At 44.7% G+C, this 16,839-nt stretch overlaps 1 protein-coding gene across 4 annotated transcripts in view; it reads left to right on the top strand.

Moving 5' to 3' along the window:
• Positions 1–16,839, top strand: part of LOC127479708 (regucalcin) — an 83,735-nt gene that overhangs the window by 57,757 nt on the left and 9,139 nt on the right. For 2 of the 4 annotated variants that reach the window (XM_051807000.1, XM_051806999.1), the window contains 3 exons: positions 2,286–2,403; positions 3,915–4,733; positions 14,756–14,920. In XM_051807000.1, coding sequence (XP_051662960.1) covers positions 2,286–2,403; positions 3,915–4,733; positions 14,756–14,920 — 1,102 coding nt within the window. Of the gene's footprint in view, positions 1–2,285; positions 2,404–3,914; positions 4,734–14,243; positions 14,340–14,447; positions 14,455–14,755; positions 14,921–16,839 lie in introns of those variants that run through there. The other 2 variants (XM_051807001.1, XM_051807002.1) reach the window with 2 other exon arrangements.

The following is a 16,839-nucleotide window of genomic DNA, read 5'->3' as shown; positions in this document are numbered from 1 at the left end:
CCTAGGTGGTTAAATTCCATTGGGACTTTTTGGCTCTACACATGCAGAAACAGAATGCTGGGCCTGTACTCGTACCACTTCCCATGACATCTGATTCAGGAGTCTTAGTCACATCTCTTCCTCTGGTGTCAGGTTGTCCCAGGTAGCAGGCAGGCTGAGTAACTCATTGCTCTCTAGACCTAGATGTTCTCACTGCATGTAGCTGCCTTAGGCCCTAGAGCGAATTAGCGGTCTTAGCATAACCCTCTGTGTCTGCCATTGCTCGTGGCTTTACTGAGAAGGAGGTAAAGGAAATTATTTTTCATCAGTAGCTAGCTGGGCTCTTACCAGATTTCCAGCTAGACAATAGTTTGGAAAAAAGGAATCCATCAGCAAAAATCAGAGTAGGGATTATTAGGAAGGTGTACAGAGTGCATTTTTCTGGCAGCTGATGGAGGAGGAAGCCAGACTTGTTACCACTTGGAGGCTGCCAATTAGGTTGGCCTGTTGGGTAGTGGTCAACTGCAGTTTTCAAGTGCTTAGAGATAGGTAGGAAATGTAAAAAATAAAATAGATGTGCTAAATTTGATGAGAAGAGGGGTAGCAAAAGCAGGAGAGAGGTAATAGTGTTGTAAGAAAAAGGGGAAACAGTACTGGGGAGAGAACAACATGAAAATACAGGGAGATGAGTGTTGGAGCCAAGATTTGTACTTGTCAGTGTAACTGTTGTCTTGAATCTAGTCATAATCAATCTCAGATCTTTTCCAGGACTACTTTGGATATGGAACCTTATTTTAAAAAAGAATTAAAACCCGTGCTTCAGATGGAGGGTTGGTATTTTGGGGTGGGTTGTTTTTTGTTTTTCAAGAGACCATTTCAGGCTTTTGTTTGATAAATGTTTGCTTTGCATCAAATTTTGTTGAAATTGATGTACTTATGGAGGTGATTCACATTTTGAAATGCCTGTCTCAAAGTTTTTGAACTTCCCATGCTATAAGATTTTCTACTCTGTTTTATTTTGGGATAAATATAAATTTGGGAATCTTGGAATTTTGTTTTGGGGTGGAGAGGTACCAGTTTTGAACAGGTGGAACTGAATGCTGGGTAAGGTACGTTTGACAGATACCTTTCAACCAACCCCTACACTGTTTCTCTGTTTTGAAAGGACTTTTAGGTGTTTATCAAGAATTTTCAGTGCCTCTTCCTATTCTGATTGCATTCGGTGAAAATGTTGCTATTAACTCAAACAAATAGAAAAAGTAGAATTGCGTGGAACTGAATCACAGAATGGTTTGGGTTGGAAGGGACCTTGAAGACCATCTAGTTCCAACCCCCTGCCTTGGGCAGGGATACCTTCCACTAGACCAGGTTGCTCAAAGCCACATCCAGTCTTGACCACTTCCAGAGATGAGGCTCCCACAACTTCTCTGGGCAAGCTGTTCCAGTGCCTCACCATGTTCACTGTAAAAAATGTCTTCCTTATGCCCAATCTAAACCTACTTTCCTTCAGTTTAAAAGCATTGCCCCTTTCTCTGTCACTACAGAATCTGGTTTCTCTTTCTTATAATCCCTTTTCATATATTGAAAAACTGCAGTAAGGTCTCCCCAGAGCCTTCTCTTCTCCAGGCTTAACAACCCCAACTCTCTCAGTCTTCGGAAGAGAGAAGTTCCAGCCCTCTAACCATTTTTGTGTCCCTCCTCTGGACCTGCTCCAACAGGTCCGTTTCTTGTGCTGGAAATGCCAGAACTGGATGCAGCGCTACAGATGGAGTGTCACCAGAGCAGAGCAGAGGGGCAGAATCACCTCCCTTGACCTTCTCCCATGCTGCTTTTGCTGTAGTTCTGAGCTGCCAGTGCACATTGACGGGTCCTGTCCAATTTTTTACTGACCATTGTCCCCAGGTCTTTCTCTGCAGGGCTGCTCCCTATCCATTCATCCCCCAGCCCACACTGATCCTGGGGATTGCCCTGGCCCAGAAACAGGACCTTGCGTTTGGCCTTGTTGAACCTTATGAGTCAATTCAATGGAGTCCAAAAAGAAACTGTTAAATGGGTCAGCCAAAATGAAAATATGTTCTGTTGTCTTGTGAAATGTATTCAAGGCATACATTGAATTGACAATTTAAAAAAAAAAAAGGATTTTTTTTTCAAAATTGATAGTTATGTATGTTCAGTAATGTCCACAAGAACTTTGCCAAGGGATTTTGCACATACTGTTGTTTTGATTCTGTTTATGATACACTTTTTAAATTATGTCAGGGTTTATTTTCTTATTGCCTATTAAGTCTCCTGTTATTCCTCCGTAGGTAAGAAATCTCTGCTACATGGTAAGCAGGAGAGAGAAACTGAAGTTGTCCCACAGTAAAGTACATGAACAGGTCTTCAATTTGCAAGTCCAACTCATTAATCAGGAAATCGCTGCAGGTAATCCTATAAATGTAAAATATTTACAAATTCTGCATGTATTTAAACTAAAACAGTGTGTTCTCTGTGTGTTCCTGCTTAGTGTTTTTAACACATAAAACTGCCTTGAAAAACTTTCTTCAAGTACACAATCAATGGAAGTAACAACACACAGAGAACTCTTTAATCTCTTAAAATATTTACTTGAATATTTCTTTATTTTATGGCTGTTCCCAGTATATGCCTATTGCTTATTAATCACTGTGGTATCCAGATAGCAGAAAGGAACTGGTGATGATTTCTTAGGTTTTTGCTTCCTTGGGTGCTGGTCTATGGCACTGGTTCCCCACAGCAAGCTCTGTACTGGTACTTGGTTCTCCAGCTGAGAAAGCTTTTTTTTCTTGCTGTCAGAAGTTGTTTCCTTCAGGCAAGAGAGAAGAGTGACTGATAGGAATCACTGCTGTTCTCGTGGTGCCTCACGAGCAGCACAGAGGCATTTCTTAGCTTACCATCTGCAGTTGCTCTCCTTCCTTCAAAAAGAGTTTAAGTACTCTTGTTATTAATAGTGAGTAGTAACTGTTTAGGAATGCTGAGGTGCCAAACCCCATTCTGCCCTTCACTTCATAGCAACTTTTTGAAATAAGGAGCACATTTCGAAAGAGAGGAGTATGCATTACAGTGTAATTACTGTGGGATTTTTAATAGGGAGGGCAGCTATTTTTCTATGCCAAGTTAAGATCTCTCTGGTCTGTCAAAAAACATATTGCATTTTTAATGACTAGTTTAGGATGAAGTCTTTGTGCTTTTTTTCTCTACCCCTGAAACATGGATAGGTTTCATTAATACTGATAAGATAGGTTTTTTGACCTGTTTTAAGTAAGACTAGTATGCTGTGGAAGCAGCAGTACTCTGAAGCACTTTGATTTTGTGTTAATGTATTTTAGTAGAAATATCTACTAAATTTATTTTATTTCTTTACAAACACAAGTGATTTTTTTAATGATTATTAGAAAAACTTGATAACTGCTTTGCAATGGGTGCCATATGTGTATAATATCATAACGACTAATATATTGGGGTGAAAAGACTTTTCAAGCACAGAGAATTTTATAATACAAAGCAGAGAGTTGAACTCAATCCAAATTGAAACTCAGTTTGAAGCATCGTTTTTTGTTCATCCAAAACTGAATATGAACCTTTTTTACAGCTTTGTTGGAACTACTTCAGTCATATCTCAAAACTAGTTCAATTCACTGGCTGAAAGCCCTGTAAAAAGGGCATGTCGTTGTTTTTAATGGAAATGCTTAAATGCTTACCTAAATTCCAAAGTGGTGGTTAATTTGGTACAGTTTTCGTTATCCCAGCTTCTCTTTAATGTCCTAAAATCATTTCACACTAATTGTTTGCAAATGCTTCTTACTGTTGCATGACCTTATAATGGACTATAAAACTTGTTAGGGATAAAAAACCGAATTACCCATTTTAAAAATGCCTTTTTTTTTTCCCTGCTCCCTCATCTCTTTCTCCTGTAGGCCATACCCTGACAAGTGCACTAGAGAACACACTGTTCTATCCACCTCCCAGGATCACCCTAAAGTTAAAAATGCCCAAATCAGCATTAGGAGATTGCAAAAATAACTCGCTGAAGCCTGGCAGCAGACCGCTTTCTCCTGAAAACAACAGTACTGTTTACAGCAAACGGAGTGTGCCGATGTCAAAGGAATCATTTGAAATTAAAGCAAAATCCTACACCAGGTATCAGCACGACAGCAGAAGTAATGGGTTGCTGGCAGGGATCGGCAAGCCTCGGAGTGAGGCAAAGGATTCTGGCCCCACGCAGATGATGGAGTTTCACCGGAGTCAGCCGTCTGGGAAGCCTTTAGCGCTCCAGGCTGCTTTGCATGGACAGTCTTCCATTGGGAATGGGCGGGTGCAGCAGGAGAACTCAAGGCTGATGGCCAAGTCCAATGGTCTGATGGGCAGGGCTGGAGACGTGAGCCAGAGAGACAGCTCCAGCCAGACACCCTATGAACAAGAGTCCATGCTCACAGCTCACTTGGCCAACCAGAGCGGTTTCAGAAAATCCACCATAGAACATTTTAGCCGGTCCTTTAAAGAGGCTACCAATAGTCTAGTGAGGACCACGGAAGATCTCCGGTGCTGTGAAAAGCCAACAAGAAGACTTGCAACAAAAGATCGCTTGTGGAGCAAGCAGACACTTGAAGGTGCTCCATACCAGGACAACGATGGGTACTGTCCTGACTTAGAGCTGAGTGACTCTGAAGCAGAAAGTGATGAAAACAAAGAGCAAGTGAGGTTAAGACGAAGTAGCTCAGAGAGAGAAAGCCCAAGTAAGGACTTTGGAAGAGATTGTCACAATAGAAACAAAAAGAATATGATTTCTCACAGTTCGGTACAAAGGTGATTAGAAGCCCCCACGGGGTAATTCAGCCTTTATGTAGTCCCGTGTACCAGTGCAAAGCTCGTTATCAAAAGGTTCCAGAAAATATTCTAGGACCTATGTTAGGAAGAGCTGCAGTAGGGGATGGGGGGAGGGGAGAGAAATCAGAGTAGTTTTGTTCAACTGTGAATTGGTTTGCAGTCTTCGCAAGGTTAGCTCAGTTGTCCACAAAGTCATGTGGAAATCGTGTGTTTTACTAGAGGGTAACATCTGGGAGAGCACTTAGTGGTTAATCTTTGCATAAATTCAGGAAACCGCTTCCCCCTTGCCAGCTTATGTGCGAGGCAACGTGTTCGTGTGAAGTCAGTGTTGTGATGGTGGACAGATTTTAAAGAAGTCCTTGCATTGCTCTAATTTGTTGCAAGAGACTGCAAACGGAGACACTGAAACTGCATTCTTACAGCACCTGCAGCATGGCTTTGATCCAGCAATGCACTTGTGGATGTGTTAGGAAGCTAAGCATCTGAAAAGTCCTGCTGGTTTCCCCGGGAACCATTGTGCTCAGATCTCCGAGCATATGCTGGTGTGCTCTGCTGGATCAGGCCCAAAGTGACTACTAAGTGACGATCCCCTTCTGCAGGAGCTTTGAACTGCAGTGGCATTTGCAGGCTCCTTGCAGAGGGTGGAAGCAGGTGTCGCTGGCGCTGCCAAACTTGCTGACCTCTAGACATGCCCCCGTTCCCTGCTTTTGCTGAAGGTTTTGTTTCTCTTCACAAGAACTTGCTTATTTTGTAAATATAAAACTTCTAGTACTTCAGTTTTTTTAATCTCTGTACATAGTTGCTTGTTGTGGGATGCACTTGTAAATATTTTACCCAGCTAACAAGTACAGATGGCTAATTTTGTGGATAGTGTTTACAAAAGTAGATGTACTACTTCAAAGAAAAATGCTATTTGACACTTACATTTAGGCAATCACCGGTGATGCCAGGTTCCTCTTGAAACTGAGATTTCATATCCAGAGGTGTTTTTACCTGGTATTTTTAAAGTTGGCTGAATTTGGAATAGTTTTGGCTGAATTTTTTTTGCAGGTGCAAATTTTCAACCCTAGTTGCCTGAACACAGGCATAGGAGCCTTCTGGCATCTAGGTCTGTAAAATTTTAGCCAATCAACATTTGGAGTATGGGTTTTTTAATTGCTGAAAATCTACTATTTTATTAAGCTGCTTTTCAACCTCTGGATCAGTTGCTGTTTCCCAGTCTAACACATTTTTGGTGTGTCCTTTAAAATCAGCAATTGTTAAATAGTGACTGAAGTTCAGCCAGTATTGAGGAAGCGAGAAGGGAAGGGAATCCCTTTCTGTTTGTTTCAATGACAGGGGATTTTTCTTTAAAAGCGAACTAACTTCTTGTTTTCCAGATGATGTTGTGTTGATCAACGAAGTAACTGCACTGTTTTTCTCTGAAATGCTGTACATTTCATAAATACGCAACATCCTCTGTCCCCACATCACTGGCTGAAATGGCCCATAGGTTGTATAGGGCATGTCATACAGCTCCTTTCTGTTGAGGGTTCAATTTTGTCTGGAAACAAAAGGTGTCCCCCACCCAGTGTGAAGATGACTATGCAGAATCCAAACAGCAACTTGTTTTTCTTCATGGTTTTAATTTATTGCTTTTAGCTTGGGAAATGGCAACGACATTTTCAGATTTGTTTTAAACTTTGAAATCTCCCTAGTTGCAATAGGACTAGCAGGTCAGGGGCTGGAGGACTCTTCAGTAGTGAAATAATAAAAAAAAAAAGTATACTTGGCAAACCTGCTCTGTTTGCTTCATGCATCTTAATTTTTTTTTTACTTTTTGATTTTATGTATATTTGTGTAATTGATCTTTCTAGAGCTGTATCTTCAAAATTATTTCATTTGGTGTAAATATGCAGTAGCATTTTAGGTTTCCACATATTTTATTTTAATGGGAAATGCTTTGTGTTCTAAGCCATGGGTCATTCAGAAAAAGTAAACAAATATCTATTCATTTGTATTCTGGTTCTGATTCTCTTAGTTCTCCTTCAATATTTATTAGTAATCCTCTCTCACTGGTCTTGAAATTTTACGAAGCTTTTATTGGGAACACTTACCTGGGAGGTCAGCAAAGTGTTCATATTATTTTGTGGCTGGAAGCATATGACAGAAGAGAGGGAAAATGGTGCTTTAGCAAAACTCAACGTTTCTGCTCTTCTAGGGTTATCAATTCAGTTGTTTCCAGTCTGGGCAGTGGTTTTGCTAATTTTTACATGATCTTAATAGACATATGAAGGAGCCCTTGGTTATGTAGTTCTCAAGTATTGTCCCCAAAGTGCATTTGCTAGTTTTTATTGTGCGTTCGGTGGCTAACTGTTTGAAGTATTACCTCTTAACTTTATTTGTCAATTTTTTTTGTGTTTTTGCATTTTGTTTTATATATATAAATATATATATATTCAATTTTCCAAGATGGACTCGGTCTTTTTCAGATGTCCCCTTTTTACAAGTACTTTTTCATTAAATTATGAAACTGCTAACAATATTTTCATTTGTTGTGATTTATTCAGGGCTTTTCCCTCTGTGTCTGGCAGGTTGTGAAACTCGTCAGTACTGTGTCTATCAGGAGTAAATTATTTCTGCAGATCTGGCAATGCTTTAACAAGTTAAGTATCCAGGAAAACCCTTCCCCTTCAGCATCCCAAAAAAGAGTCGCTGAGCACTAATTTACTGTGTATAGCAAATAGTGCAAGCCTGGCTTTTGTTTCTGCCTGGCTGAGCAAATGTAGCAGACTATTTGCTGCCCTGGCCTCACTTTTCAATGTATTTGCTTATGCTGTAGTATGGCTGGTTTTCCCTGGTTGGACAAAGTGGGTTATAGAGGAAGAGCTGTAGCCAGGCCTTCTGTCTGATCCCTCCTCTTCCCACAGACGTGCACAGCTGAACACAGCCCGCTACTGCCCTGTATGTGCAAAGGACTAATCAGTGCAAGCAAGTTCCTGGGTTGATGTTTCATGTCAGTTTAACACCGACTTTTGCTGTAGTTCCCCCTGCTCCCACAGGCTGGTGCTGTGATGTACCTTGCTGTCAGAGAGGAGCTCGTCCCTGTGCTAGAGCAGGGAAGAAGGCAAGAGGAAAGGGAAGGTGGAGAGAAAGGAGTGGGTGTAGCCACACAACTGATCCGATAGCATCCTTTGTGCTCTGACCGGCTCTGCAACTGGCAGCATCCAAGAGGGATGGGGAATTGGCAGTCTGGGTGTTGCAGGCAGCAGTGACCCTCCCTGCCAGCAGTGGGTCTGGCAGCAACAGAGTGAGTGGAAAGCTGAGCAGCCAACATGCTTGTGGCCTGGTTACAGGCAGGAGTGACTGAGCAGGTGGCCCTAGGCAGGCTGGGACCGGAGCTGAAGATAGGCTGGGTGAAACGGAGCTCAAGTCCCTCAGCTGAAAAGCAAACAGGAGGTAAAAAAGGGTGGAAAGGCGGTAAAGGTGCAGAGAGAAGCGAAGAAAAATCAGCACTAGGAAGAAGCAGTAAGTGTCGGACTGTCAGCTGTTTTTCAGGACCAGGATTTCTTCTTCCCTGAAGGCGATCTTGCAATAAATTCCAGCAACAGACTTCCTTTTTTTTCCTTTCTGGTTGGTGGCTTCTAATTCCCTGTGAAAATACAGTCTGCTTGTGTCTGGGAAGTGGGAAAGACAGGGCCAAGAAAGGAAATTGGTATACTCATTATTTTGGAAACAGTTGCTGTTGGTTTGTAGAGTCTTTACAAATTTGCATATGTCATTTGTAGAATGTTTTCTTTGCACCGTGAATTCCAAACCATAGAGGGAGAAATTACAAGTGTTTGGATATTTAACGTAAGCCTGAAACATTCACTTGATTTTGATGTGGCACCGCTGACGACTCGGCCTGGATATACAGGCTGTGCTGCAGACGCATGATGTGTGTCTGATACTGGGAGGGACCGAGCGTTACCAAGTGTTCAAAGCCTGCCTCTGTGAGCTGCAAAGATAATCCAGCGAAACCACTCATTTTGATCGTTGGGAATTTTGATGATCCCAGTGCTTGTAAAGGTTTAGCACTGCAGGGAATTGACACATCTAGTAGGAAAACATGCTTTTGATGTGAATGAAGGAACAAAAGGAAGCTGCTTGCACAACCTGGGAGCTTGGCATGTGAGGGAAAAACACCGGGGAAGGGCAGAGGTGGAAAACAATGGAGTGCCTCAATGCAGCTTCTTTAGGAAGAAGTGAAGACTCACAGAATTTTGGGTTCTGGTTTCATGAGAGATGCCATGCTACTGCTGCTTCTGAACCTTGTGCCCGCTTCAGAGCTCAACAGGCTATTACCCCTCCTGGGGTGCAATTCTGCAACATATCCCTCTTGCACAGTTGATCCTGGGATAACTGCTGCCAGGCTCTGCTCCTAACCAAGTCAGCACATCTGTAGGGATGTGACAGAAGTGGATTAAAGTGACTGCAAGCACAGCTTTCTGAGAGAAAATGTTACATAGCAGTGGGGGTAAGTTGTTTGAAAATAGCAGATGTGCATGCCTATTTCTGTTCCTCAAGTTAACCCCTCTGCAGATAGCTTGGATAGGTTTGTGACTACATGGTTAAGGAGAAGCAGCCTCAGATATTTGCTCATTAGTTTCCCGGCCTCTGTGCATACAGCTTCCCCATAATCTTTCTTTTTCCAGTAGGCTTCTTTCGTGTGGGACAACCTCCTAGATCCACCTTGCCCTGCCCTTTCTCCTGGACTCTTCTTTTGTTTCAGGCTGGGCAGACCCTCCCTGCCTTCCCCATTGCTTTCTCAGCAGCCCTGAAGCCGGGTATCTGCCTCGCCTAGGCTGCCTTATCTGATACATTGTTTTAAATCTCTAGGTAGGCTCCATAATGACACATTTATGGTTGCTTTTGGCTTAACCATCCTGAAGACATTTTTTCCAGTTTCTGTTGTTTTTCCCCAAGTGCTGCCCCACCCACCCTCACCCCAGCCAGGGAAGAGCACTGGGCAAGGCAGGACACATTAGGGTGGACAAATTAGTGTGCTGAGGAAAGATTTAAAACCTAACACAGCAACAACATTAAAAGAAGATGCTGTCAGGAAATCTCCTGGTCATCGGAAAGATCTTGAGCCTGTGACTCAGACATCAAGATATCACAGAATGGTTTGAATTGGAAGGGACCTTAAGGCTCATCCTGTTCCAATCCCCCTACCATGGACAGGGACACCTTCCACTAGATCAGGTTGCTCAAAGCCCTATCCAACTTGACCTTGAACACTTCCGGGGATGGAGCAGCCACGACTTCTGTGGGCAACCTGTTCCTGTGTCTCACCATCTTTTTATTTTTTGTGGTCTCAGCAACTGCAAGGAGACCACTGGAGTAGTATCTATAAAAAGAAAAGGTGTTATATGCCATTTGGGAAAATGGCTGTGGTTATACCTTTGGAAGTGCAGGCTCTAGTGAGGGATTGAGTCATCAGAGGGGGAAAAACATCCCTAAACTAGCCCACCCACTTCGCCTGAAACCTCCGTGTCTGGTTGCATTCCTTTGTAGTTCCATCTCCCTTATCTCAGAAGGGCGGTGCTGAGTAGTTTGGGAACCCCAGTCACTGGCATTTTAGGCTCCATTTGCATCTGGTTGAATAAAGCCTGGCCAAAGTACTTTCCTTCCTTAGAACTGATGGCTCAGCTATTGTTCTGTTGTCTCCTCTCCATCGGAGTAGGGGCATTGTCTTATTCTTTTCCTGATTATTCCTTCTAGAACAAGCCAGATGTCTCTTCTGGCTTAAGGAAGCACAGAGACCTCAAAGCTGGATGAGCCAGGTGATGTAAGATACTAATAAGCGAGTTGTAGTTTACACTCGTTAGAAATGGCTAATACATAAACCAGACTTTCCTCAAATTGTCTGGTTTAAATTAAGCTCTGAGCAGTCACCCTAAACCCGCAGTTAATTTGAATATTTCTGATTTGGACTAGGACAACTTGCATGCCTGTAAGCCACAAACACTGAAAGCACTGTTGCTAAATCAGCTACTTGAATGAAAGATGCTGCCTTCCCTGAAGTCCTGGCTCCCTTGCATGGCTTCTGTTGTGACTGTAATTTTGCAGCTGCTGTAGCACAAATCAATGCTCTTTTTTTTTTTAACCTGAGGCAAGCAAAATGCAAATCCAGGTCACGTGGGGTACAGAGTGCAGAAAAGTAAGGCATTAATGAAAAAATATCTTGGCTGTGCTTCACTGAAGAATAGCTTTCTGAAGCTCCCTGTTGCCTGACTGCTCCTGGTGCAGAGCAAAGGCCTGCACAGGCACCAACTGGGAACTCTGAGCTTCGTGAGGTAGCTTCAGGTGGCAGGACCTGGCACTTGTGGGTGCTTCTGTAACAAAGAAGTTGGAGGTGCATGTGTGACAGTGTGAGGGTGTTCATGACAGACTTGAGAGACTGGCTGCACTGGAAGGGGTCATGATGTTTGCTCATAGCACTACACTCTCAAGTAAGAGACGGTTTTTCATGAGCCTCTTGCCAGTACATAAGAAATTATGCTGAAATAAGTCTGCATAATAAACTGTGGTACCGCTGCTGGTTCTGAGAGAAACTGGACTATAAAGGCTAAATACTTCAATACGACTTCATGGTTTGGCTTGTCCGTCCATCTGTCCCCCCCTCAAATGCAGTGTCATCTGCTAGTGGTGAATTCTCATGTGCTTGAATGGATTTAACAGCAGGATTTAACATGCTTGCACTGAGGTAGTGGCTCTTTGGGCTCCACTGTCCTTGGCTGCACAGTCCCTACTCTCAGCTGCACCTTGCCCATCTGAAGAGAAGGCTTGACAGACTCCCTGTTCAGAGGCAGCTGTTAAGATACAGACATCTGATATGTGACATTTGCACTTCGTACCAGGCATGGATAAGGCCTAAGCCCTCTCACCTTCCAGCAGGGAGGAGAGGACTAACAGTAGTAAAAAAAAAAAAGACTAAAGGTGACAGAAGAAAGAATGCTCTAAAGATGAAGAAACAGCAGGATCAAGCTCATAAAAGCAGAGAACAACTGTGACTTTTCAGGAATGAGCATAAGCAAAAACCAGTCTCTTTATAGCCCCTGAATTAATCCACCACCTCTTTTTGCCTACAGTCCTTAAAGGTGGGGGGATTTTTCCAGCTCTGTGGCACACTAGGCTGTTCTCCAGAACTGCTGAGCATTTCCGGACTGGCAGGAAGGGTAATGGCTTCTGGCAGGCTCAGGGAACCTGCAGGCTGGGGGAGGGTTGTCACTTCACCTTACCAAGGCCTCCTGCATCACAGATCTTCTCTTTCTGTTCTTCATGGTTGTGGATGTTAAAATTCCACTTCCTGCTCCCTGCAAAGCAGGAGGAGCAAGCATATGATTTATCCATGTGGGATAAATGCTGACCTTCCAGCCACTTCCTTCAGAAGCCATGGAGGTACCGTGTGTGCTCCGTCAGTCAGATTTGGAGGCCACAGAGTAGCCACTGTGACTGCAATGCAACAGTGGGAAGTTCCCAGTGGGGAAGGCTCAAGGAAGCACAACCTTTGGCACCATCTCTTCTGTGCTCTTCTTTCCCACAGTGAACTTGTACTGGCAGAAGACCTCAGCTGATGCTCTCTGTGAAGGCACCCCCTCCATGGATTCCTCTCTGCTTCTGCCTTTCAGCAAGCCTGGATTAGCCATTACAGAGAAGACAAAGCAGGAGTACTGTCCTGTGTAACTAGAGATCCAAGCTCAAAATACGTGGCACAGAGTTTGTGTTGTAACCTGGTGCTCACAGAAGCTGTTAATTTTCTCCCAAGGTGTGTGCCAACACACAGCTTGTTTTGATGCCTCCAAACCATGCTGGCAAATGCTGAAGTCAGCAAGGAGCAGAGAGACTGGTGAGGTGGGTTGAGGGTGTGAGTATCTCCTGCTGCTACTAGATTCAGTAAGCTGTTGCGTTGGCCAAGTATCCCAAATGGCCTCATAGTGTGCAAGGACAATGGGAGAGCAGCAAACATGGCTAAGCTTTGTAAGAATCAATAATTGTGCTTCATTGTACTTAATGAATTCTTTGCATACATTTTTTTAAACCTCTGGATCTTCTTTCCTAGTTGTAAAATGTATAAAGAAGGAGAGATGTGGCTTTTTTTTTCTGGATGTTCTTCTGTGTTGGCAGTTGCTGATAATTTGCTTGCCTCACATTTGAGATGAAATCCTTCTGTCAGGATTGTTGTACGACATAGCAGAAGAGACAGAAAGAGAAAATTCAATGCTAAGCACTGAAGTAATGCCATGCAAGCCTGTTAAATAAAAACCTAGCTGCTCAGGTAAGGTTAATAAAGTTAATAAAGTTAATTAAGTTAATAAATATCACATTAGTTGTCCATCGAGAGAAGCCTACATGAAAGATGTGCTGGTAAGGTCATGTAGGCCCTGAACTTTCCAAATATACCACTAAAAGAGAAAAATGTGACCAAGTGCAGCCTGGGCTGTGAGCACCTGCTTTATGAATAAAGGCAACTGAGTAAAAATCTTTGACAGGAGATAATTGCAGAGAGAAGAGTGTATGTTAAGGAACAGATAAAATCTGTAACAGGAGTTGTGCAGGCAGCTACCTGCTAAAAGACTATGGTTGTGTGCAGTGCCCCTCAAATAATGGGGCTGCTCCACATGCCAGCTCAAAACAAGAATTTGGATGTGGGAGAAGCAAATTTTGGAGCAGCAAAGTTAATTCTCGTTTGTGAGGACAGTGGTGAGCCAACCTGTGCCTGATTGGTGAATCCTGAGTTGCCAGGAGGAGACACACAAGACACGGTGGAGTGAGACTGAAGTCGCTTGATCCCTACAGGGATAACCGAATCCAAGTCAAAAGGCAATATGTCATGGGGTGCTGAAGAGGAGAGCTGGGATTTAAAAAGCACCCTTTCCTTTATGACTTGAGGCCTGGGAGGTGGAGTGGTCATAGCACAGAGATAAGCAGGCACAGCAGAGAACTGGACCTGGAAATTTTGATGCCAGCTGTTTGCCTTGCACCTTTGGAAGTCATAAGGGCTTTACAACACAGGGAGTAAAAGAGGGCTTGGCACATGGAAGGCCCAGGATTTCTGGATAACCAGGGAAATGCTGCAAGAGCTGTGGAGAAGGATCCCTGGTGATGGAAGTTGGGGCCAAGGCCAAAGCACAGCAAGAAGGCAGACAGAAACCAGGCCTTTTGGGAATCAGCCTCTCGGGGAGCCGAGAAACTTTTCCACCGCGATGGGAAATCTCCCTCTTTTTCCTCCCTGCAGCTCTTGGAGGCGAGGGAGCCGAGCCGCTGCTGCTCGGGCAGCCGCCGCTCCCAGCTCCCCGCGCTGGCCTTACGGCATGGAGACGAGCTTCCCGAACAGCCCGGCCTTCGCCCTCCCCGCCGGGCAGGACAGCCTGGCCCGGGCGGGGGACCCGCCCAGACGAGGGTACCCAAGGCGCGGCCACCGCCCTTCTGCCCTCCCCGCTATAAGAGCGGCGGCGGCGGCGGGACCTCTGCTGCGCGGCTGGAAGCAGGTAGGGCCGGCGGCGTGCGTGTGCGTGCGCATTTTGTGATTATTCATTACTGCTATTAATTATGGTTAATTATCGTTGTTACGTTTCTCTCCCCTGTCCATAGGCAGACGTATAGGTAGATACACACGCCTGTGTTTGCACTGCACGGCGGCACCCCCGGCAGTGATGCCGCCGCGCCGGGCGCTGTGCCCGCGCATCCGGGCGTGCGGGGGCGGGCCCGCCGGCGGAGCGGCCTTGGCCTTTCCCTCCTGCACCCCCGATTTAATTTTTGCCGCCCCCTTATTACTCTCCCCTTCTTTTTTTTTTTTTTTTTTTTTTTTTTTTTTTTTTCCCCCTTCCTCTTTCGTCCCAGCAGGCCGGTGCGGGGGAGGAGGTGTGGAACTCGCACTGAGAGTCGGTGACGATTCCCTTCGCAGGCATGTCGTCCGTCAGGATCGAGTGCGTTGCCAACGAGGGCTACAGGATCGGGGAGTCGCCCGTGTGGGACGAGAAGGAAGGCGCGCTCCTGTACGTGGACATCTCGGGTAGGAAGGTGTGCCGCTGGAGCCCGGTGACCAGGCAAGCTCAGGCCATCCCCGTGGGTAAGGAGCCGCTGGAAAACCCTCTGCTGCATGCGGGAGTTGTGTGTTCTGACTCCGCGCCGTGTCCCTCTGCAGCTGCATGGTGCTCATCTTCTGGAGACCTTTCCTAGGCCTGCAGGACACTGGGGCTTTGCACAGACACTAGGTACAGGCCAGACTTAGTCCTGGGGACTTTCTTTATGGTTTTGTTTGATCTACATCTTCTTCCTGTAAGTTGTACACAACTAGCAAGTTGGACAAAAGTCCTCTTTTGTTCCACATTGTCCCAGAGGTAAAGTTCCACTGTTGATTTCTGTTGTAATTTTGTTCTGATTTGAATGAGCAATGCTCATAACAGTTTCTGTATTGTAAAAGATTTCCACTAGCAAATTAAGAAGTTGTTATATTTTAAGGTAACACTATCACCAGCTAGAGTCTCAGTAGTTTTGAGTATTTATTCCAGAAAGGAAGAGATATGCTAACTCTCATAAAGAAAAAGTTGCAGATTTGCTGCTGGTGTGATAATGTAAATATTTGTCTGTCTGAAGACAGCTCCTTAAGTGGTTTCAGTACTATTTTTTTCTCATGTTCAGTAACACTTGGTGAAAATCAATTTTGCCTACCCATAAGCTGCTGACATTATTCACAAGAAATTGATCTGGGCTTATCTGCCCTTCAAATTACTGTAGTTAGCAGTTTTAGGGTGAGAGAAGACCTGATATTAATTTGGGAAATGTTGCTTCCCAAACTTATTTCCTCTTAGCTTAGCTGAGGCAGTGTGCTTCTCCCGGCCTTCCTCCCCAACTTGACCTGCTCTCAAAGGTGTAGTCTTTTCATATGGCCTCCCTGGAGATGTGGAAGGGATAGAAGCTGAAGTAGCTCCTTTTTTTATTTTTTTTATTGTTTCCTCTCTTTAGTAATAAAATAGTTACGACTAATAGCTGTGCCTTTGGGAATACCATGGCTAAAAGACACAAAAAAACCCCAGACAACCTAAGAATGTCATATTCAAGTAGTGGGTTTCCAAAGTGGAAACTAAGAGAGAAATTACTCGTTACTAAAATGTACAGAGAATTACAACAACCACATACTTAGCAACAACATCAAATGCCCTTTTTAACTCCACAGGGAAAACACCACTACACACATAACTGTGCCTGGAGGGGAGACCCTATGGTCAGTTTTCTTTTTGGTATAAAATGGTGCTACAAATAAATCAATTCCTACAGATGCTGCTATAGCAAAGCCCTGCAGTGTCCCAGTGGACTGAGCTGGCTGCAAGGGCCAAGATGCTCATTTGCACTGTATTTGTGTAGTGAACAGCAGGGTGTCTATGTCTGGGTACACCCCTTTCCTCTGCAGTGCTTATTCAGGAAGGTATGGGACTGTTCTTGTGTAGGGGCACCTGGGGAGCTGACACCTCCAGGAACAGCCAGTCAAGGGTGTGTGGACTGCTGTGCTTGGGGGCTGCTACTCCCTGGATAGGAGGAAGGCCCTGGGGGCTGCCCAAGTGAAAGGGCTTATGGGAGCCGTGGCCCAGGTGTTTTCTTGGGAAAGCAAATGGAGAGTTGTGTTCCCATGTTCTGCTAGCAGAGGCCCTACTGGTGATACAGGCAGAAAAACACTTTTATTGATGTGGTTACTGGCAATCCAAAGAGCAGCAAAATTACTACGTGTGGCAGGTGCCACAGGGCTGGTGGGACTCTGCTGACCTCTGTGCTGGCACAGGAAGAAGAATTGGCACCCAGTCACCCAGTGTAAATGAGCCCAGACCACCAGCAGCCTCCGTAGTGGGGTCACACACCTCTAGGACATGGAGCTGCTGGAGTTGAGCTTGCAGTCAGGTGGGCATCTCAAGTGCTGGCAGTAAATAGCATTCAGTTTTCTGGCAAAGCGGTACCGCTGCCAGGGCTCCAAAGGGAAGGGACATCCCGAACCAT

The sequence above is a fragment of the Manacus candei genome, unplaced genomic scaffold (genome assembly GCF_025592945.1).
Source record: "Manacus candei isolate 608988 ecotype Guabito, Panama unplaced genomic scaffold, ASM2559294v1 h1tg000069l, whole genome shotgun sequence".
NCBI classification, from domain to species: domain Eukaryota; kingdom Metazoa; phylum Chordata; class Aves; order Passeriformes; family Pipridae; genus Manacus; species Manacus candei.
The sequence above is the reverse complement of the archived record's forward strand: the minus strand, read 5'-3'. Positions and strand labels throughout refer to the sequence as shown.